The following is a 22,815-nucleotide window of genomic DNA, read 5'->3' as shown; positions in this document are numbered from 1 at the left end:
GTAGGCACAATAAGCCTTTAACTAGAAATTCCCAGCTCAGAATGTTGGTATGTGGTCACTTAAGCTATCTGAGAGGCAGCATATTTTGTCAGTTTGTCTGGTTTGTGTGTAAGAATCCAATATAATGTTGAGTGTTTCGCTGAAGTTTTATTGATTCTTGTAGATGTGGTTATTAATTGTCTGAAATTGTACAAATTTATAGATTCATTGGAGGCAGCAGAATTTATGAGTTGCCAGTCTGTATTTAATAGTCCAGGTATTATAGTTTTGTGGTTAATTTGTTGGTTATCCAGTACAGGATGCTTTCAGCATTATCAGTGTTATTCCCTGGCAGTATATAAATTGCTGTTAAACATGTAGTTTTCCTGTTGTTGATTTTTAGGAGTGTTAGTAGTTCAGCATTGTTAAATGTGGGTACTTCCTGTGGATGTAAGGTGATAGTTAGCGAATTTTTATAGTTGATTGCTACACCACCTGCATGGTTGTTTTGTTTGTCATGCCAGAGTATATTGTAACCTGGGGGGGAGGGGGGGTCTCATTATCCTTTATTTATTTTTTTAATCAGGTTTCAGTAGCTGTGACTGCATCAGGAGTGTATGTGGCAAGTTAGGCATGTATGTCATGGATTTTATTGCATATACTTCTTAGGTTCATATTTAGTAAGCTGAGTTGAGTTTTGTTTTTTGTTGAGCTGTATTAGTTGACTGGCTTATTTTGGGGTTGGATGTGATGGTTTTATGAACAGTGGGACCTGGGTTTGGGTGAATACCTCCACTAATTTTATGAATTGATATTTTACAGTGGAAAGAGTGTGGCTATATTTTGGTCTTGGTTTGGCATTTCATTAGAAATTTGGATACTTAGTTTTGGGATATTTATAGATAGATAAATCAGATCTTGTTTCTTTGTAGAGATAGGGTGTTATGAGTAGATGTTGATATTCTTTGTGAGGTCTGGTTGAAGTTCTAAGTAGTTGAAGGTTGATTTGATAATTGGTGATGAAGACTAGTAGAGTGAGGAGGAGGAGTAAAATAATCCGAGTTGGGACATTTTATCTAACTTGGGTTTAATCTTTATAAATTAGGATTAGAAAATATTAGCAGGTTTCTGGATTGGTTGTAGAGGTATAATTAAATTATTAAATTATTATAGTACTTAATTAGAGGGAACATTAGTAGCTGTCATAAAAAATAAAGGCAGTGATGTAAATTAAATCCATGTAATGCAATTACATAGTGTTCACTTCATTTATTTATTTATTATTCATTTATTTATTTATTTTACATTTGTTGACCGGGATTGTCCGACTGAGCTGAAGAGCCCTTTTTCAGCAGAGGCCCGGGGAGATTTTCATTATAAACTAGCATTAAACAGCAATGTTACAGGATTATTACAAGGCATTAAGTAGCAATACAATGTTATACAGTGTCAATAATCAGGAATATAGCATAACTATTTCAAGATGTATAAAAAGAAATATGTCATTAAGATGAGTATAGTTGTTGGGGTAAGTGGTTACAAAACCCAGTTTTATCATGATGCAGTTGCATGAAGGCAAGACAATTACAATAGAATGTTTCTCTGAGGCGATTTGCTTAATAGATTTTATTAGACAGTAGAAAGAGTAGTCAAGGAAGATTAGAGAGAGCTGGTGAGAAGAGTGACTTAAGGGCAGAAAGTAGATTAAGGTATGAGAAGTAGGGGATGTTAAGGAGGGAGAGTGCAGTGGCAGGACCAGTGACTTTTAAAGTGCTCTTTGGTGACTGTCTTAAATTGTTTAGGATGTGTAAGGGTCCTGATTTCTAGTGGGAGCCTATTCCAGGCAATAGTGGGGTGATAGCTGTACATGTTGCGTCCAACTTTAGACTTGGGTTTGTAGATTTGTAGTAGGTCTTGGTTAGAGCTTCGGAGAGGTCTGGAGGGAGAATAATGGGAGATGAGAGGGGATAGTGCTGGGCAGTAGGAAGGCTAGTAGAGGATAGAATGGACGATCTGGAGCTGAGAGAGAAGAAGCTGGAATAATAGAATAATAATAAAAATAATAATAATAAAAATAATAATAAACAAAAATAATCAAAGTAATATTCATCAAATCACCATTTTGTAATTGACATGATATACAAGTTGAGCCATGCACACCTTAACATTCTGATTTGTATGTTGACACTTTATTTAAACACTGTTTTCAAAAATGTTTCTAGTATAAGATAATCTCTACCAGCTCACAAAATAATGCAGTGTGCATGTGCAGATGAAACCTGTGTCATATCATAAATGATGACTGTGTGAAACCCCATACAATTTATTGTTCTTTAAAAAATGATTTTTCAACCCTGAAAATTATAGTGTCTCCTGTATTACACTTTGGGCTTGGACCTCCTTGGCTGTAGGTGGGTTGGAAAGTGGATGAGGAAACAGGGAACAAAGCTTCTGGCTACATTATATATGCTCTGATGTACATGAGGGACTTTTTGGGGATGCCCTATCTGGGTGGAGCTGCAGATGCTTCAGTCATTATTACATGTAACATCATGCAGCTCCAGCCCTATACTCTAATGGCAAACCTAACATCCACCTATCTTGCAATCATGGCATGCTCCTCTCACCAGGGGTGTGTTAAATCACAAACTGAAGTCCCCCACTCTTCTGAGAATCGGCAAGCCAGCAGAATGTCTTTTCTGTCGCACGCTGCCTGGCTCCTCCAGTGACCTAGCCATTAGTCAGTCTCAGGTTATCTGTGACACAGTCATGGCTCCATTCCCCTACAGTATGGGAATGGGGTAATTCTCATTTTATTAAGTTGTAATTCCATGATTCTGAAGTGCCTGACACTGTGGGCAAAATATTACACTCAGTCATGCAGTTTGCATTTCAAGGGGTGAAATTAGCACTTGACATACAGAAATGATTTTGAAATTCCACCTGCCTTTTGCTATTTCATGACATAAATGAGTGAAACATTTACAATACAAACAGGTAGGATATATTATTCTCATGAACTACCTTTTTTGCAGCTTACATTTCAGGACCGGTAATCTACTGAAAAATTATAAGGGCTCATACACAGTCAGCTCAGAGGATGTCTAAAGACATGACTTTGGATGTATTTATTGTAACCATTATGTGCTAACACCCACTTCATAAAGAACAAATCCCAAGAAATTCTGTCACTGAATAAGTCAAATACTACATCCTGATAACCCCTCATCTCCTAATCTCTACCCAACAAATACACCCCAAGAAACAGCTTCAGTCTTCAGTTCCTACTTCATTGAATCCATTAGTAAGATGATAAGTCCTGCCCCCTCAAATTCTAACACTATAAATCCACCAGATCTCCCCCCTCGAGTCAGAATTCTACTAACATATTTTCCCTTAAACCAATACCTACCAGCCACATTAAATTTCTACTGCTCAAACTAAAACCCTGTTCTGCATCTGCAAATAATCTACCTCCCTACTTCCTTCAGATAGTAGCAGTCTATCTAGCCCTCCCAGTTTCTGTACTAACAAACCGTTCAATCTCTGAATCAAACGTTCTCTCTATCTGGAAATAATTCTATACCCTAGCTATACACAAAGGAGGTAACTCCATAGAAATCTTCAATTTCAAACCCATAGCCATCCTGTCACCTCTCTCAAAAATATTAGAAAAATGCATGCATAAGCAAGTCATAGAATACTTACTTCAAGAAAATCTGCTCACCCCAACACAACATGGCTTTCGTCCAAAACACAGCAGCACTGCTGTCCTCTTGTCTTTTATCAACACTATCTCTCTGGCCAGAGATAACAATAAACTAGCGTTATGCTTATTCCTAGATCTCGCTAAAGCATTTGATACAGTGTCTCACTCCTTTCTTCTGGACAAACTCACTAACCTTAACTTCTCCACCTCTTCCATTGTCTGGTTTACTAGCTACCTCACAGATCAACTGCAATCAGTAAAATGTCTCTCTCTGCTCTCTCTCTCTCCCTATCAGAATGGGAGTTCTCCAAGGCTCTATTATTGGTCTGCTACTCTTCAATATCTTTATTAATCTACTGTATACCTCTTGCGCTCAGTCATGCCTTGTCCAATATGCTGATGACTCTAAGGTCATCACCATTGCAGACATCCTCTCTGACTTAAATTCTATTACTCAAAAATCCTTCAACTCTGTTGAGACCTGGCTGTCTAACAATCAGCTAATTCTGAATCCTAAAAAAAAAAATGTCTTAACTTTTTCACCCCAAAAACCTAAACAACCTTAAATCCACTTTTACTATCCATTCTGCAAATAAAACACTTATCGTAGTTGAACCCAACACAAAACATCTAGGGGGTTATAATAGATGACCAACTGAAATTTGATTTGCATGTTAATAATTGTATTAAGAAAACCCATCAAAAACATGGCCTCTTGCACAGAAATAAAAAGTTCCTATGAAACAAAGCTGAAGTCTCCCTCTCTCATGCTTATCTCCTACCAAGCCTATTGTACAGCTCTGAGATCCTCTGCAACATCCAAACCTCTCTCTTACCTATGCTAGAGAATACCTGTAATAAAGTGGCCAGATTTGCTGTGAATCAAAGCTATAGATCTCATTAGTGTCTCTCTTTAAAACACTTAAACTGGCTTGAATTACCCACCTGCGTCTCCTCCCCCAGCTTCAGATTATCCACTCTGTCTTGTATCAACCATCTTTCTGTCCCAACTTGTCTCCTCTAATCTCCTTCTACACTCCTAGGACTCTCCGAAGCTCAGAATAAAACTTACTACAAATCTATAAACCCAAGAGCAAAATTGGTCAAAACCTCTATAGCTACTACCTTACCATCTCTTGGAACAAACTGCCATTGAAATTAGATCACTTAAACAACTCAATGAATTTAAATCAGCCACCAAAGACTACCTAAAAGGTCAGTGGTTATGCCACTGTACTCAACCCCCATAAACTATTTTCCTCTCCTATGTAGTATACTGTCTGCCTTCACTGGTTTTATTTCTGTTAAAAGCAGCTCTCTTAGTCATCTTATCTAGGTAATTGCCTGTTACACAATCTTAAAAATATTTCTACTTATATAATGCCTGTATTTTCTTCACTAGCTGTAACCACCTTGACTGTATTTATAAACTTAGTATAATGTTTATAAACTTGCATACTGTTTCTGCACATATCTTAAGTGTAATGTCAACTTCATCTCTGTAAATAATTTCTATTCTTTTACTATGTCCAACTTAAAAAAATGTTAATGTTTTTGTTTATATACTTTTTCATTTTACTTTTATAATTTCATTGCAAATTATCAAGCTTTTTTCCCAAGGCCTCCGCCGAAAAAGGGCTATCAGCTCAGCCAGACAAACCCAGTCAACACATGTAAAATAAATAAATAAAGATATGAGGCAAATGTAATCTAGCAGATTTCTGAACTTGGCAGATTGGCTAAAAATCTGGCCGCAAGATGGAAGTGGTTACTTTGTAAAAGGGGCAGTTCTTCCTATCCTGAAGTGCACTTTCCCCTAGAGCTGATTATAAGTAATGTTTTGGAGGCACAGTGAGAAAGTCTTGCTCTGAAGAATAGTGACCCTAGAACTCATATTCATTAGATGAGTGAGGCTTTGCGTTCCACAGAAAAAAATTAATTTGTTTTAAATTTTCCTGAATGGATATACAGAAACATTTTCAGTTTCTTTGTCCCTTTAGGAAAGTTATATTTGGTTGCATTACTTAAATCCATTATGTCTCTCATCTCTTACCAGACCCAAGTTTAAAGCTGGCATTGTTAAAAATATTAAATTTACATTTGTTCATTTGTATGTATCACTGTGGTTCTTGTGAAACACAATTTGCCAAAGTTCTTGTAGAAAGCAAACCTCAAAGTTACTAAATAACATGTTGACTTTGTTTTTCATCTTTTCAGAATTTAATCTTTTGAGGAAAAATAATTTGTATTATATATAGCACTGTTATGAAATATCACTACACTTATTTCATCACATGCTAAATGCAACACTGATGTTTGTTGTCAGTGGTGCAGTTGTTGAATTATGCAACAGTCGCAGTTTATTATATTAACCGTTGCATAATTTTCTGTCTTTTCCATTTTCTTCATGTTTGTGTTACCCTGGAGTCAGTATATTTAATTTATGGGGTTTGTAGGTAGATACCCAAGTCAGGGGATGGTGGGGACTGAACCCCCCATGAAAAAGATATTTTTTGTAATCATAAATGTAACCTATTGAGTTGCATTTACTTTTTTCATTGCTTTTAGATGTGATTAATGGTAATTGCCGATGAGTTCGCTTAATGTTTTATATTTCGATCACACTCCAATCTATATATACATATGTGTGTGTGTATAAAATCACAGACATAGTTATTGTACTCCTTAAAAGATGATCATATCTAACTAAGCAGTTCAGTTATGACTGTAAGGACAAAGTGCAGAATATTTTGCAGTGAAAATGTGAACCTTGCATTTACTTTTGTCCTGTGATTTCCAATGAGTTATCCTTATTAAATAATCCTATGTATTTAGAAGTAATCATCGCTCAGAGCTGAATGGGCAGAATGAGACAAACAAACACAGTTTGCTTTGCCGTTGCAAGGAATGCTTACCTATCCATAATGTTTAGTTCCAGTGTGTCATTTCCTGTTAAACTGTGAGTAGCTTTTTAGGAGCATTGTTATGTGAAAAAGTTAATTTTACACTTCTGAACTCCAGCAATTTGGTTTGATTTTATTGCATTGTGGATTACTTTACCAGTTAGTAGACAAGCCTACTTCAGACTTTAGAATGTTATTATTCTAAGCACATTTTAATTATTTCAAACATACAAATTAAACCAAATAAACGTATACTTGAATTATTTTGTAAGTGTAGTGGTATAGACAAAATATTTGTATTGCGACTGTGAGAATGCCTTCATCGAGTAATGGATCCCTAAGAAAATGTTAAAAGTTTGTAAATAGGGAAAAAAATATTGTCACAATCCTCTGGTTTTTTTTACATGATTCTTCTTGCTTTATCATATCAGCAGTAGCTTTTAAAATAAGTGTTTGAAAGTTTTCAAAGTGTGTATCAGTAAGTATTAGCTGCAAAGAAAAGTAAGTGATGTCTATCGGCACAAATGAAACTTTGTTATTAAATTCTAAATATGTACATACTCTGGTATGATGAAGTATTAAAAACTACTATTGTTTCCTTTTAATGTACACATGTACACTTTGGAAAACAGTTAAAATGGGGACCAAATAGCAGCATTAAAGATGCCCACTATTTCTACATGTGCCTAGTTATTGTGAAAGTACCTATTTTTGAAACTTAAGCCAGTGTTTGTGACAGGTGGTGTATAATTTTGTATACAGTAAAAGCATGGAGCTGTTCACAAGTACTACACTTTATTTCCCATGTGTTAATACTTCACTAATAAAGGAAAGTCGAGGATTTATGATCTGGCTAAGTTCTGTTGGTTACCTTTAGTGAGACCAAGGAGTACTATGAATTAGTTAAAATGTCTACTGTCTTTTTACAGGTGTCAAATATCTGTATTTTAGTAAAAAAAAAAAAAAGTCTTCATTTGCTAAGGAAGCATTTCTTACTTTTTCCACAGGAGGTCCCCACTGGGCAGCCAGCCGACTGTATGCAAGGCTACATTGTCAGGTATGGTACTATTAAATGCTTTTGTAAGCAGCTAGTCATTCATTCCATCTGCTTCTGTACTTTTTATCTATGTCACATGAGTTGTACACCTTAGTTTTAGGAATTGTTCAATCCCTTTTCTGTTCTTTTTATTGCTGTGGCCATGAAATTAAAGTGGAAGGTAAAACTATAAAAGATATCTCTCTATAGATAGATAGATATATTTCTTTATTTATTTACTTGACATTTGTTTACCTGGAAAGTCTAACTGGGCCAGAAAGTGCCAATTTTCAGTGGAGGCCTGGGAGAAAATTTCCACAATCACAATATTTCAAAAATCAAGTACCTATATTTTAAATCACAAAGTATCATGTTACATTACAAAAACTGCAGTACAGATATTTTAAATCAGAGTATCATGTTACATTACAAAAACAGCAGTAGAGATATTTTAAATCAGAGTATCATGTTACATTACAAAATCAGCAGTACAGATATTTTAAATCAGAGTATCATGTTACATTACAAAATCAGCAGTACAGATATTTTAAATCAGAGTATCATGTTACATTACAAAATCAGCAGTACAGATATTTTAAATCAGAGTATCATGTTACATTACAAAAAACTGCAGTATGGATATTTTAAACCAGAGTATCATGTTACAGTACAAACACAACAGTACATATACTTTAAATCAGAGTATATGTTACATTACAAAAACTGCAGTATGGATATTTTAAACCAGAGTATCATGTTACAGTACAAACACAACAGTACATATACTTTAAATCAGAGTATATGTTACATTACAAAAACAGCAGTACAGGTATTTTAAATCAGTGTATCATGTTGCATTACAAAAACATCATAGGTTCATACTAGGCTATCTGCCCTAGGGCATTTATAAGCCTAGCCAGAGTGTGTTTGGCTTTCGCCACCCATTTTAAATTAATTTTGCTATGCCCTTTTTCGAGGTTAGTATACTGTGCCTCTGTCTAACAGTGACACAGAAGTGATACCCAGGGTAAACCTACGATCTCCGATCCACTCATCAAGATTCCTCTTGAAGAGAGTCAATGAGGGACTCTGCCTAACCTGGACTGAGATTTTATTCCAGAGTGAAGGGAGCCTCTGGGTTATGAATCTGTCCCTTCAGCATGTCCTATTTATTTCAGTGCTGAGGTTCAAGTCTCTCGAGCGCGTAGCTCGATGGGATTTGGATTTTGTCCATTAATTCCGGGTTGGACATGGCTTTATACGTCAGGCACAGATCGCCTCTGAGCAGGCGGTATACCACTGAGTAGAGCTGGAGTTTCTTTAACTGGGCAGCATATGGCATCTGTTTGGCACTTTGATCCTCTTGGTGAGGTACTTTTGGGGTCTTTCCAGTTGCTGCAGGTGTCTGGTAAGGTACATCCCAAAAGGGGCATTGTACTCAATTATGGGCCTGATGAGGGATGAGTAAAGAGGCACGATGACCTCCCCTGATCTAGATGTGAATCCCTTCATGATTAGGTGGGCTATATAAAATGTTTTTCTAACCACTTTGGCCATGTGGTTGTGAAATGAGAGATTGCTATCAACTTGGGTCCCCAGGTCCCTAATTACTTCTTCTGTACTTAATGGATTACCACCTATGTGGTAATTTGTGGGCACTTTGTTTTTGCCAAAGGGGATGACTATACACTTTTTGGCGTTTAGCTTGAGGCCATGGCTGTGGCACCAGTTGTCTGTTTCTATTAGGCCCTTTTGGAGGATGCTTGTGTCGGCTGGAGAGTCGATTATGGCGCCCAGTTTACATTTCTCTGCAAACTTGGTCAGCCACAGTCCTTCCATGTTGGCCTCTACCTCCGAGAAATATATACCGAACAAGAGTGGTCCCAGGACTGAGCCATGTGGGATGCCACTTATAACTGGTTTGGAGTCTGACATGGCTCCAGCAATTCTAACCATGTGGGTTCTGTCCTTGAGCCAGTTTGCAACCCATCTAGTGACATGGGGGTTTATATTTAAGCTGGGGAGCTTATCTATAATGCCCGAGTGGGGTATTGTATCGAAGGCTTTTGCGAGGTCCAGGTAGGCTGTGTGGACCACCTTCCCCTCATCAATGGCCTTGGTGACTGTTTCAAAGAAATCAACCAGGTTTAAGAGGCAGGATCTGCCCTTAACAAAGCCAAACTGGGTAGGATCCAGTGTCTGTAGGTCCCCAATATCTTTATTTATGATGTCCATGATGATCCTTTCCATAGCTTTGCAGACCAAGCTAGTCAGGCTTATGGGGAGATAGTTTCCAGGATCCATTGAGGCACCACCTTTGTGGAGAAAAACCACTGTTGCTGTATGCCACTCTTTGGGTACATATCCTGTAGTAAGGCTGAAACTGAACAGTAGTTTTATGTTTGGGTTTAGCTCTTCTTGGAGTTCATGTAGGATGCAGCCCGGGACACCGTCTGGTCCCATTGATGCTGTGTTTTTTGCTTTGGAGAGGGCAACTCTTACCTGAGCATCTGAGATGTCAGGGGGGCAGCACTCTGCTGGGATAGATATTTGCCCTTTTGGTGGGGGGGGGTGTTTGCGCTGAACCTGTCAGCCAGGATGTTGGCAATGTCTGCGGGTTCAGTGTGTTTTTTTGTCATTTTGGACTAATTCTGAGCATATCTGGGAATTCCCACCCAGGTTCCTAACATAACTAAAGAAAGCCTTGTGATTATCCTTAGTGTCCTGTGCAATTTTTCTCTCGAAGCTGGCCTTAGACGATTTTATGAGTGCCCGTAGTTTTTTGCTAATACTAATCAGAGATGCCTTCCCTTTTTGGGATTTTCCTCTATCATGCAGTAGCTTCCTCCTTCTATTGTATAGTTTGTTTATGGCTTGGGTCCACCAGACAGGACGTCTGCCTTTGGAGGATTGGGTCTTGGTTTTATTTGGGATTGCATGATCCATGCATTCCTGAAGGTGTTCATAGAATGCGTTTATAAAGGATTCTGCGGTCTGGGCTGTATTTTCCACAGGCCTGGGGGCTTTGAAGGATTCCACCTTATCCTAATTTATAAATCATGAATTACCTCTGTTAATAATTTATCAATCAGTACAGATATTTTAAATCACACAGTATCAAGTTACATTACAAAAACAGCAGTACAGATATTTTAAATCAGAGTACCATGTTACATTACAAAAACAGCAGTACTGATATTTTTAAATCACAAAGTATAATTTTACGGTACAAACATAAGAGTGCAAGAATGTTATAATGAAAACAACATAGAACATATGTTTCATAGCAGAGTACAATGATAATAACGTGAGATGAATACAATATGTGAGGAGAAATTCAATAGACACATTATTTGTTACATAGATTAGTATGTGGTAAATGAGACCTGAGACAGTTCTAATAAGATATTTAAAGAGGTATCAGAGATTACATGATTAGAGACAGTGAGTTAAAATTGAGTGATGTCTTAGCATGAGAGAGGTCCTTGTACTGTGGTTATAGAAGGGAGAAAGATGGAGAGAAGATTATAAGAGTGCAGGGTAGGGTGTCTGCAGGTAGCTTAGGTGAGTAGGGAAGAAAAAGAAAGAGGTAGAGGAAAGGTCTATAGAGATGACGTGGATAAGGTAAGGTAGTGGGAAAAATAAAAAGGAGTGGAGTGGGAGGCTGTAGAGGGTAGTAAAGTGTGATCCAGATTAAAAGGGAGAGTGAATAGATACTCTCTGTGTAGTAGGTGTTCTTTGTCCAGCCTTTTTTTTTCCTTGCTAACTAACTGTAACCTTTTAAGAGCCTCAATTAGTAAAGGAAAAGGGAAGGGCAAGTCCTGAAAAACACATTTTTGTCTCTGCCTGCGGAGTTCTTGCCAAATTAAATGTACTTCTTTTTACCAGGCTTACCTTATACATTCATTTTCCCATTTCGAATGTTGGGCATCCAGTGGTGATCACTGATTCTCCACACCCATTTTCTAAGCAACACATTTTATATATATATATATATATATATATATATATATATATATATATATATATATATATATATATTTATAAAGAATGGCACAAGTTTAAAGCATTCTCCACTAGTCTGCTTAGTATATGTTAGAATGGTTTGATGTTATGGCTGTAGTTTTTTTTTGTTTGTTTTTATTCCACTCATAATTTTTTTAATTGTAATATGTAATGTTTCAGTAAAAAAAAATGTCTTCTGAAAGACAATGTTGCTCACCAGACTCAACTTGAAGCTTGTATGGGGAAGTTGTTTTCTTCTATAATGTTTTTTATCATGCAGGAATTACAAGGTTTATGGTCCTTTTTTGGCAAAAATGAAAGTCCTGGCATTCAGTGTACAGGACATACTTCCTGCTGTGCTGAGCCCTAATTTAGGGACCAGCTCCTGTGTGGACCTGAAGAGACAGGTATCAGTGTCCCATTCATTGATTACAGTATAGTGCTATTTATTCCATTAACTACTACAGATATTTGATCAAAGGCTGAGGAAAAGGCATCAGCATGACTGACTCTTAACATATTCCATGGGATTACACATAAAATTCCTCAGTGTGATAGTGGCAGTTTTTAAACGTATGTACTTAATCCAGAAGAAGAGCAAATCTCAAACACTGCTTTTCTCCTTTAAACTTATTTTTTGTGGGGAGGCAAGCCCCCCCCCCCAACCTGAACTTATATAAGCCTTATATACCAACTCTGAGACTCTGATATCAGAATACCTTGGAGAAAGGGGAATATTTATGGGAAATGGACATCTCAGACTTGGTATATGTAAGTTCATTCTTTCATCCATTCATTCTTTGTGTTTCGAGACATGCTCCACCAGGTCCCAGAATTTCAAATACTCACCAGATCACCCTGGATAGAAGGGGAATTGGTGAGAATGTGCTCTGAAATGCATCTGTGCATTTGAAGGCAAAGACATATACTGTCCAAGGTTCTTTGTGCTGTACTGTGGAGTAGAACTTTTCAACTGTTCACTGTTCATATACGCAAGAAAACCTATCTCTGTGACATCCCACCTGTGAACTAACTGCAGAAAAAATATCCCTCTGTAGCATCTCCTTGCAGGGAACTGTAGCTGAGTTGGTCTGCCTTTGATTTCAGTTTTGGGCAGAGAGGGTTGGTATAATAGTTAAAGTGTTTACCTCACAGATATAAGGTATGTTGTTTGATTCTTACCTTTGAAATTGGCTAAGCTTAAAATGACCCACAAGAGTGGCTAGCATAGTACTTACCTATGAATCTGTGACTCTAGGAAGGCTGTATAATACCGATAGGGGGATTTGGGATTGAATTTCCCAAGCAATCATAGCTGGCCTACACAAGAGCTTGTTTATGTACCATGTTTGTCATAGTGTCTGTTGTCACTTGCAAAACTCCAATTTTTTTAGATGAGCTTGAAAGTAAGTTCCTGCATTAAGAACCATTTGTATCTATGCACATTTTCCTTTAAGAACAGTCCCTTTCCCCATGAGCCTTGAGACCTTCTGAGTGAGCTTTCCAAGTCAGATCTGAATCATCTGTGGTTACGTTCTAGTTGGGTGGAATTCTGTTTGAAGGACAAAAAAAAAACATTTAGTCTGTCTGATATGGTTGGCAAGTCCTGCGAGATACCGGATGGCATATAAGTCTTCTCCTCCAAGGACTGACAGTGCTGGTGAAGTGCCACCATAGATTACTTGTATGTAAATTTGCCAGATGGGGAGGCTATGATTATCAGTGTCCTAAGAAATTGTCTGGCTGTTACAGCAGTCTTCTGGGCCAGGGCATGGAAACATTTGTTTTTACATTCCTTTTCCACATCCACAGAACTCCTCTCTAATAGCTCAACTACCTCCATCCAGTTTACTCATTCATTCCACAGGGATAAGGGCCCTGCATTCCATTTGTTCATGCCTGGCAAACATTATCAGGCCAGCTGTTCTACCAGCAATGAGAGTCAGATGATAAGGAATGTATCAGCCCAGCTTGTACCTCTTGTGGAGTCCCCTACCTGTTCGTCCCCATAGGCTGTTCATAGATTCACTATTATTGCCAGAGGAGGTGTGCGTGTGTGTGTGTGTGTGTGTGTGTGTCTGTGTGTGCGCGTGCGCACCCACACACACATGCCTCCTATTCCCTGACTTAGCAAGGACATCCATGCTGGAAGTAGCATGATCTAGCTTAGCCATTTCAGGTAGGTAGTGCACACATTCACCAGTAGGTGTCACCAGTGCTTCAGGCCTCTTATCCTCCCTCCCTCCCTCCCCTCGCTGTGAGTGAGCTAGTATTAGCCCAGCTCCTCGAGCTCATTATCCCAATGTCTTACTCTGATCCTTGAGACATCCATGCCGCTAATGAACCTGTGACACTGGCAACGTTGGACAGAGCTGTAGCTATGACCAAAATGACGTGAGTTTGATTAAAAGTTTGGATATTTGATGGCACAGGCAAAGGAGAATGAGAGTGCCCATCCTGGGTGGAGGAAGTGCACAAGCCCAGGGTTGCATATGCAGTGGTCTGTAGTTCCCTGGCAGAGACCAGGGTAACAGCAACACCATGCCTGTTGTGTATACAGAGGGCATGACATCCTGCTGCTTTCACCTTCTTTTGGAAATGGGGGATGGTACAGTATTTACTCCCATTGCAGGTCTAAGGAAAAATCATGAACCACTCCTGTGGCCCCTACTGCTTGACCATCACCCTAATGATGGGAAATTAATCGACTGGTCAGAAGACTGATATTGGCAAGCAGTGGAAACAAAGTCTTTGCAAAAAAATGCCTCTAATTGAAGACAAGTCATGTGGGCCTTAGTGAGGCTTCATCCCTCTATGCCACAAGGCTGGACTGGGTCTGGAAGTGTTAGATATTCCACTTTGTCCTGAGGGATAAAGACCCTCTAACTACTGAATTCCAAATGGTTTCCCAAGAAAATTAGTGTTTTGAAAGGGTGATATTTGACTTGGGGATATTGAAATAAAAATTAGGTTTTGCAAACAGACAAGAAGACATTGCAGAGCTCTCCCCACCTTCTCCTGAAACTGTGCCTGCACCAGCGAGTCATCAAGATAGGGGGTAACTGTAAATGCTCTTGGTTCTGTAGTAAGCAATACCTCATACTAGTCACTCTGTAAGTGGAGTAGCCAAACCAAAGGGCAAGAAGTTAAATTCCTAGAGGAAGCCCCCATCTGTAATCTGACAAAGGATCTGAGGTTTTGATAACAGAGTATGGAGAAAGGCATCTTTGAAGTCTTGAATACCCAGCTGTAAGAACAGGAATTTCAATACGCATTACAGGATCAGCATTTAAATTCGGGGACATTCAGGTATGTACTCCTTACATTTGCCTACTACATGACTTTGTGCAAGTTTCTTAATTAGATGGTGTTCTCAGGCTGAGTCCAAAAGAAAAGATCCATGTGGAGCAGTGCTTTACCTCACTTAACAAACACAAATAAACAAATAAATATTCAGCCTTGTCACATCCAAGGTGGGCCTGCACAGATCCTCTTTTCTGGGCAGTAGAAAGAGCCTTGAAAAGAACATTTGTTTTGGTGCTACCTTGGTACTGATCCTATTACATCTAGCTCTAAAATCATTTTCAGGATTGGAAGAACAAAGTGTTTTTGGTCTTTTGGCACAGATAGGATACTTGATATCTTTGCTGTGTATATTTTCTTCCAAAATAGTTAATCAGCATGCTGTCCAGGTCATTCGAAAGAGTCCTAGGAGCAAGATCCAGTTTAAACGCCTTTTCTGGATCCAGTGACACCATTACTGGATGAGCTACAACTTCTCTACAGAAGCTGTTGTACAGACATTTGTGGGACTCGTGCAATCTTAAACTCTCATTTTTTAGTCAGAGGGCATGGGTGTCAGAGTTATTTAAGGATGCCAAGAAGGCATCCTCCAATGTTCCCAGAAGTGGAGGAACTGCTACTGCTGGTTTAGGCCTTCCAGATAGAAGTTAAATATAATGTTTCTGAGAGCCACACCCTCTTTACCTTTCTATTTGAACATGTCCTTCATTCTGCAATGAGTACCTCAAATAATATATCCTGTCTTTGAGATGACATGGTATTATCAGTGTCAGCATCCTACCCTAAGACGAAGACACCTGGGTGACTTATTCCAGCTGTTCCCCCTCACTATCAGATGAATCGGGATCCTTTTTGGGCAAAGTTCCCTTTTAGCAGGGGGTGCTCTGAACCTTAAAGGCTAATCTGTAGGTGTTTGAAAATTCTGCAGAATTTATAGCTCTTAGAAAAGAGCTTGGGTGGGGATAGGGGGCATGTGAGGATCTGCCAGCTACTTACATCCAGGTAACTGCAGGGAGCCAGCTGCACAGGCATCTTCTCTTTGGACTTTTGGGCTGCCATAACATGGACAGATGTTTTAGCAGTGTGGGCCTATCGGCATGAGTCCAAACCTCCACCTGCCTGTCCAGGATATATTCTTAACAGAATTCTTCAGTTAATCACCTTGCACTTCAGAAATGAAAACTCAGGCACCAGAGTTAGATGCCTTCAGTGAGGAGTCCAGTTTGGCTTCCAAGAGAAGGTCTTTGGCTCAGTGGGATATGCCTTCATGCAGTAATATAGCAGATTCCAAGCAGGCTCTGATAGGAACCTCAGATAACTCAAGTGTGTGGCCCAGGTGCTGCACAAATGTCTTGTTAGACCCACACCTTAAAGGTGAGCAGAGATATTGGGTGTCCGAATCACATCTCCAGTGTCCCTGACCACCTTTTCCTTTAGCTGGTTCTCCTTTTTTTTTATTTGGGGGGATATCTGAAGCAGGTGGAAGAGCTATGAGTAGCATTACAGGTCATAGCCTCAAGATTCTTCTTGTTCTGATAGTTTAGAAGGAAATGCTTCTTTCTCCGATGCATTTTTCAGCAAATATCTGTCAAAGTTTTAATTCTGAATATCAAGCTACAGACTGAGACAAACTACACACTGGTTGCAGTAATCTTTATGGGAAATTTAACTTTTACATGTACACTTTAGTGTTTTCTGACTGGATCTGCCTCACACACGACCAGTCATCTGAATCACCATCCCCCACCCCACCCCCATAAGGAATATAATGCAATACAATAATATTCAGGAAAAACACAATTGAAAGGGTTTCTCGACGGACTTGCTGACTGGCTTTGGACCAGAATGATGGCAACAAACTACACATATTAGCAAGTGGTTCATGCAGTACAAGCAGCAGTAAAAATAAGTAAATAAAGATTACATGGGCAGACAATGGTTTTATCCAGAGAGAGTGGTGAGGTCTCGTGGGAGGTGAGTCATCTGTCTAGTCTGAATGGTAAAGGGTAATAAGATTTTGAAGTGAGTAGTCAGCTCTACCACAACATTAGTTAATATAAAAAATATCCTTATTTTATTTGATTAGGAACATTTGAGCATTCCAAGAACTGGCTGCAAAACTGCAGACCGTGGTTGTAATTGTGCAGAAGCCACCACCGATGGACCAAATCCAAATGGCAAGTCCTTCATATCTTCTGCTCTGTTTCCTAGAGGCTGTAAAAATCTTAGCTCTTTGGCATGTGCAGCAACCAACATTCTTCCAAGTAATAGAAAATGAAGCAAATAATACAAACCAAGCAGTCTAAACATTTATTTGTTACAAACAATAGTCAGTGTTTTCAGTATACATAGATGTCATTTCATCAGAAAAAATAACTCACTTTAAAATCATGTTTGAATTGCTGAACCTAAAAGTAATCTGGCACAACTTGTCCAGAAAGCAAACACATAACATGCACATGTGCGCACACACACACACACACACACACACACACACACACACACACACACACACACCAAAATAAAATCAAAGCACAAATAGAGACATTTTTAAAAGTACAACCAATGATTGCAGAAAGGTTGAGCCTCCCTGTTTCCATTTCAGATAAAATGCTCAAATAACTATTCAACCCAGTAGCGTTCCCAACAATGTTCTCTTTTGGAAAGCAACAGGTTAAAATCCTCACTCCTACCATTCAAAGCCTGTATCTCTAAGACAAAAAAGTTGAATTTTTAAAAGGTGTGTACTGTTTTGTATGCATATAGAAGGTGCTGGATTCTAATTTAACTTTAAATCTCCAGATGTGTAGTATAATTCTCAAATGTAACGTTCTTGTAGCCCTTCCTACCTAATAAGACAAAGACAATCTGTAAAAAGCCACATGTACTACCAGATCACTGAGAGTGAAAGCGCCTCCACTCCTGCTTTTCTGATATTATGAACTATAGAAATGAATTTTCAGGCACCACAACAGCTGCAGGAAAAGGTTTATTTGCCTCATACAAACTCACCTTACATTGTTTGCATTATCCCTTCCCTGCTTCACCAGACTTTAAAACTGTGCCCTTTCTTATTAAACATATTTATGGGCTCTTGTAGCGTTGGAATAGTGTGCTCTCCATTAGCACTTTACAGTTTTCTATAATGATGGATGTAATTAATGACCATCAGTTGTAAAAGTAACGCCTCTTTAGTAATGGTGTCTATGAAACCAACCACCATGGATTACAGTTTTATAATTTTTCATTGTCTCTCTTGTCTAGCTTTGTCAAGCATTATCCCAGACTTTGAAACTGTATATAAAAATTACTCTCCTCTTCTTTTATGCATAAATTGTAGTCTTTAACCTGTTTCAGAAAAAAGTGGAAATTTCACAGTTCAAAGAATGCAAGTTTTTAGTTTTAATTTAGTTGGTTTGCTTTTTGTTTTAATTCCCCAAGTTAATCCAAATAGGTTCTAAGACACAAGGTACTATCTCCCAGTAGATGGTCACACCTGCCCGAGATTAGAGCTGTGCACATATAAGTGATTTGTCTCCTTTTAGCCTCGCCTTCTGACAAAGTAGTTCATGTCCGACTCTAGTAATCAGTATGGAAGCCAAATAGTTTTCCACTTTGTCCATGGGGCAGCTTCATTTTGGATTTGTAGAAAGTTCCTCTACATATGGTGAACAGACCATGAAAGTTTTTAAAACATAAACTCAAGAAAGAAGTGTGTCTACCTTCACTTAGAACACACAGAAAGGTGTTTTGCTGAAGTCCTCCCCCTACACCCTGACATGTCTAAATATAAAAAACTCTGAGATGGCATAGCCTTGAGGGTTTCGATGAACTTCCTTACCCCCCCCCCCAAGTTCCTTTGCCTACAGTCAGTAGTAGTGATGTATGTGTCTGCAGTGGATTTAACCATAGATAATCATTTATTCCTGCTCTCAGTATGTTACATCAGCGTAGTCCATGAAGTACCTTCATATTTTTTATCTTCCTATAAACCTGTTTTTGCCATGGTTAAAATCTGTAGAATGCTTGGCCCTGTACCTCTTCTTCTTCTGTCAGCTTAACATCTTTGGACAGATGTTGTTCATGTGTACCCTGTGGAATGGTGATGTTATGATGCTGTAATGAGAATAGCCTGCCCTCCACCCGACCTGCTGCAGCTTGTGTTGAAACAGAGGCACAACAAATGGCTATGCAGTTTTAGAACAGGCAGATGGTGTCATGTAACTAACAGCAGTCTATTTTCATTTATTTACTATGTTTTCCTGCAGTATTTGTGTGCTGGTGAGGATGCACTACAGCAGTGCTGTTTTAGCCACTGATCCTGTTTATAATTTTAGAAGTAGCACTTATTTTTCTCCAGATAACATTCAAGAAGCAGGGTAGCTTTTCTAGACTCTGACTGCCAGCTGCTGATGACTAACATCTTTGCCAGCTTCCAGCAAACATCCAAACTATTCCTGACAGTGACTGTGGGTCTGTAAGTCTGGGAGGCACTTAGTGCATGTCACGTCTGTCTACATCTCTTAATCAACTGGCATCCTGCCTGCCCCCTGCTGAGACTATGCTGCCCACTTTTTGCCCTCCCATGTAGTAACAATGTGAGACAGTTTACATTTGACATTAATTTGGACTTCTTACAAGAAATATGGAAGAATTTGACCAGTTCAAAAAACTGCCTCTGATATTTATTTTTGAAAATGTTTTTAGCTGAGCGAACTTCATGTGAGTTTTTCCATCTTGCACAAGAGGGCTTTCATACTTCTACTTTCTTTGCATTCCTCAGACTCTATTTCTGTTTTCTCTCCCTCTTTCTTCCTCTGAAATATTGCGGAAGTTCAAGTAAACAATAATATTTGGATTGTAACAAAACAGAATCTTCCAAAATGCCTTACAATTCTGACATTTTGAACCAAGCTGAAAACCTGCTGTAATGATTACATTAGTGATTTAAACTACACACAAGTCATTTACATGTAGATAACGTTCAGATGCTTGTATAAAGTAAGCTTAATGTACAAGAAACGTTTTATAATTTGAAAAACTTCTATTTATTCCAGGTGTCAGAAGTTCACTTGGGGAATAGGGGCTGTAGTCTTGAGGTGGCAAAGCTTTCCTTTTTTGTTGTTAGTTTTTCAGTTCATACTTTATTTAAGTGGCACATTTGTTTACATCTTGAAGCTTTGTTATGAGTATGCTTGCAGCAATGTATCTGGTCTTGTTTGTGATCCTGGAATTTTGTACTTTTGCATTAATGGTGCTGATGTAAGTAGGTTATTTATTTATTTTTATTTGTTAACACGGGCAAAAGGCACCATGGTAGAACTAGGTAACATTTAAACTTAATGCATAGTCACAGTCTGACTCAGAAGGATGTGTTAAACTGCATCCTCTGTGATGTGCCTGTTTCTAAAATGTTAACGAATGGAATAAACCTGAACTCAGCCCTCATTTCCCCTGCTTAGCAGAAAATACGCTGTTACTTTGTCTGTGACTTTGAATGGGAATCAGTTCAGAAGAACTGTATTAACGACAAAGGCAGTTCTAAGAGCAGACCAGTGACATGGGAACCCTACTCACTAACTAGGTCCGCTTTTCTTGCTAGAGTAAATGAATTTTTATGTCTCTTGATATCTCCAAGTGATGATTACAGCAAATATTGTGGAGAGATGGTTACTTCCGGAGGGGTTGGGGGGGTAGAAGGCAGACAAAGAATCTTCTTTTAAGGGTGTCGCTGACAGCAGTATAGCCAGTGGGGTTAAAATGACCTGCAGATGACAATGTGTGTGTGTTTCTCAGCAGTTCCAGTGATGCCTTCAAACATCTGTGCACCCTTGCCGTCAGCTAGAACATGCTGACTATAAATCCAGCATTACCAGTTGCCGTCTTTATTTCTTTTGCTACTTAAGCATTATTAGTTATTCATCTGTGTGTCCATTTTTAGGTTCATAGGTTCATACTAGGCTATCTGCCCTAAGGCATTTATAAGCCTAGCCCACATTTTTGTGGCTTACGCCACCCCTTATATGAAAAAATACTGTGCCCATTAGTTTGTTGTGCCTCTGTCCAGCAGTGACACAGAGATGATTCCCGGGATAAACCTACGATCTCCCATCCACAGGTCAAGATTTCTCTTGAACAGAACCAGTGAGGTGCTCTGCCTCTCATGGACCGGGATTTTATTCCACAGCATAGGGAGTCTCTGAGTGATAAATCTATCCCTCCAGCACGTCCTATTTATATCCGTGCTAAGGTTTAAGTCGCTTGCTCTAGTGGTTTTGGTGGATTTGGATTTTTTGAGGTGGAGCATGTCCATTAATTCCGGGTTGGACATGGCCTTGTATGTCAGGCACATGTCACCTCTGAGCAGACGTTATGCAACTGAATAGAGCTGGAGTTTCTTCAATCTGGCAGCATATGACAGATTTTGGAGTCCCTTTATCCTTTTGGTGAGGAACTTTTGGGGTCTCTCCAATTGCTGCAGATGTCGGGTGAGATACATCCCGAATGGGGCATTGTACTCGATCATTGGTCTGATAAGTGAAGAGTACAGGGGAAGAATGACCTCACTAGATCTGGATGTGAATCCCTTCATGATCAGGTGGGCAATGTAGAAGGTCTTTCTAACCACTTTAGCAACGTGAGTGTCAAAAGAAAGGCCACTGTCAACCTGGGTCCCCAGGTCCCTGATAACCTCTTCTGTGCTTAGTGGATTGCCACCTATATGGTAGCTTGGGGTTACCTTGTTTTTCCCGAAGGGTATGACTATACATTTTTTGGCGTTTAACTTCAGGCCATGGCTCTGGCACCAGCTATCTGTTTCCGTGAGTCCCTTCTGAAGGATATCCGTGTCCAATGCACTTTCCACTATGGCGCCCAGTTTGCAGTTGTCTGCTAACTTTGTCAGCCAAAGTCCTCCCATATTGGCCTGTACTTCTGAGAAGTAGATGCCGAACAATAGGGGGCCAAGGACCGAGCCCTGTGGGACACCACTTGTGACCGGCTTGGAGTCTGACATAGCGCCAGCAACTCTAACCCTGTGGGTTCTGTCCTTAAGCCAGTTTGCAACCCATCTTGTGACATATGGGTTTACATTTAAGCTGGTAAGTTTTTCTACAATACCCGAGTGGGGTATTGTGTCGAAAGCCTTTGCAAGGTCAAGGTAGGCTGTATGGACTGCCTTTCCTTCATCAATGGCCTTGGTGACTGTTTCGAAGAAGTCGACCAAGTTCAAAAGGCATGATCTGCCCTTGACGAAGCCAAACTGGGTCGGGTCCAATGTCTGCAAGTCCCCTATATCTTTGTTTATGAGCTGCATTATGATCCTCTCTATAGCTTTGCAGACTAGACTTGTTAAGCTTATGGGGCAGTAATTACCAGGGTCCGTAGAGGCACCGCCTTTGTGGAGTGGGACCACAGTTGCCGTACACCACTCCTTGGGCACGTATCCTGTGGTAAGGCTGAGATTAAACAGCTGCCTTATGTGCGGGTTTAATTCCTCATTTAATTCCTCATTTTTGAATCTGTTTCTTTTTAAAACGCATTTTTCCAGCAGACATTGTGATTAAGCCTTGTTTTAAAAATATGTTGGTGCTTAGAAAACATTATCTTGATGTCATCTTCAACAAAGTTAAATGAGTATGGAAGGAGGATACATACAAAAAAATTTCCATATTTAGTGTGTGCATTTTGCATGAGTCATTTTAGGGGCAGTGAATGATGTACAGAATTGTGAACTTTATGCTGCCTTTAATAATACAGCTAAAATAAGATGTTTTGATGTTTAGCATCTGATTATTTGTGGAAAAGTAAAAAAAAGTCAGAAAAATGGGTACAGGAAGAAGATGAGGGAACTGATGGAGACATCTACATTCGGTAGATAG

The 22,815-nt window shown here is 39.2% G+C and overlaps 1 protein-coding gene across 2 annotated transcripts in view; it reads left to right on the top strand.

The window, feature by feature from the left end:
• PDE4A (phosphodiesterase 4A) overlaps positions 1–22,815 on the top strand; it is a 1,515,730-nt gene that overhangs the window by 871,733 nt on the left and 621,182 nt on the right. For both annotated transcript variants that reach the window (XM_044084565.1, XM_044084567.1), the window contains exon 5: positions 7,599–7,648. In XM_044084565.1, the coding sequence (XP_043940500.1) occupies positions 7,599–7,648 (50 nt within the window). The remainder of the gene's footprint in view (positions 1–7,598; positions 7,649–22,815) is intronic.

The sequence above is a fragment of the Protopterus annectens genome, chromosome 9.part0 (genome assembly GCF_019279795.1).
Source record: "Protopterus annectens isolate FY-2018-M chromosome 9.part0, PAN1.0, whole genome shotgun sequence".
Taxonomy (NCBI): Eukaryota; Metazoa; Chordata; order Ceratodontiformes; family Protopteridae; genus Protopterus; species Protopterus annectens.
This window is presented reverse-complemented; position numbering and strand designations above follow the sequence as displayed.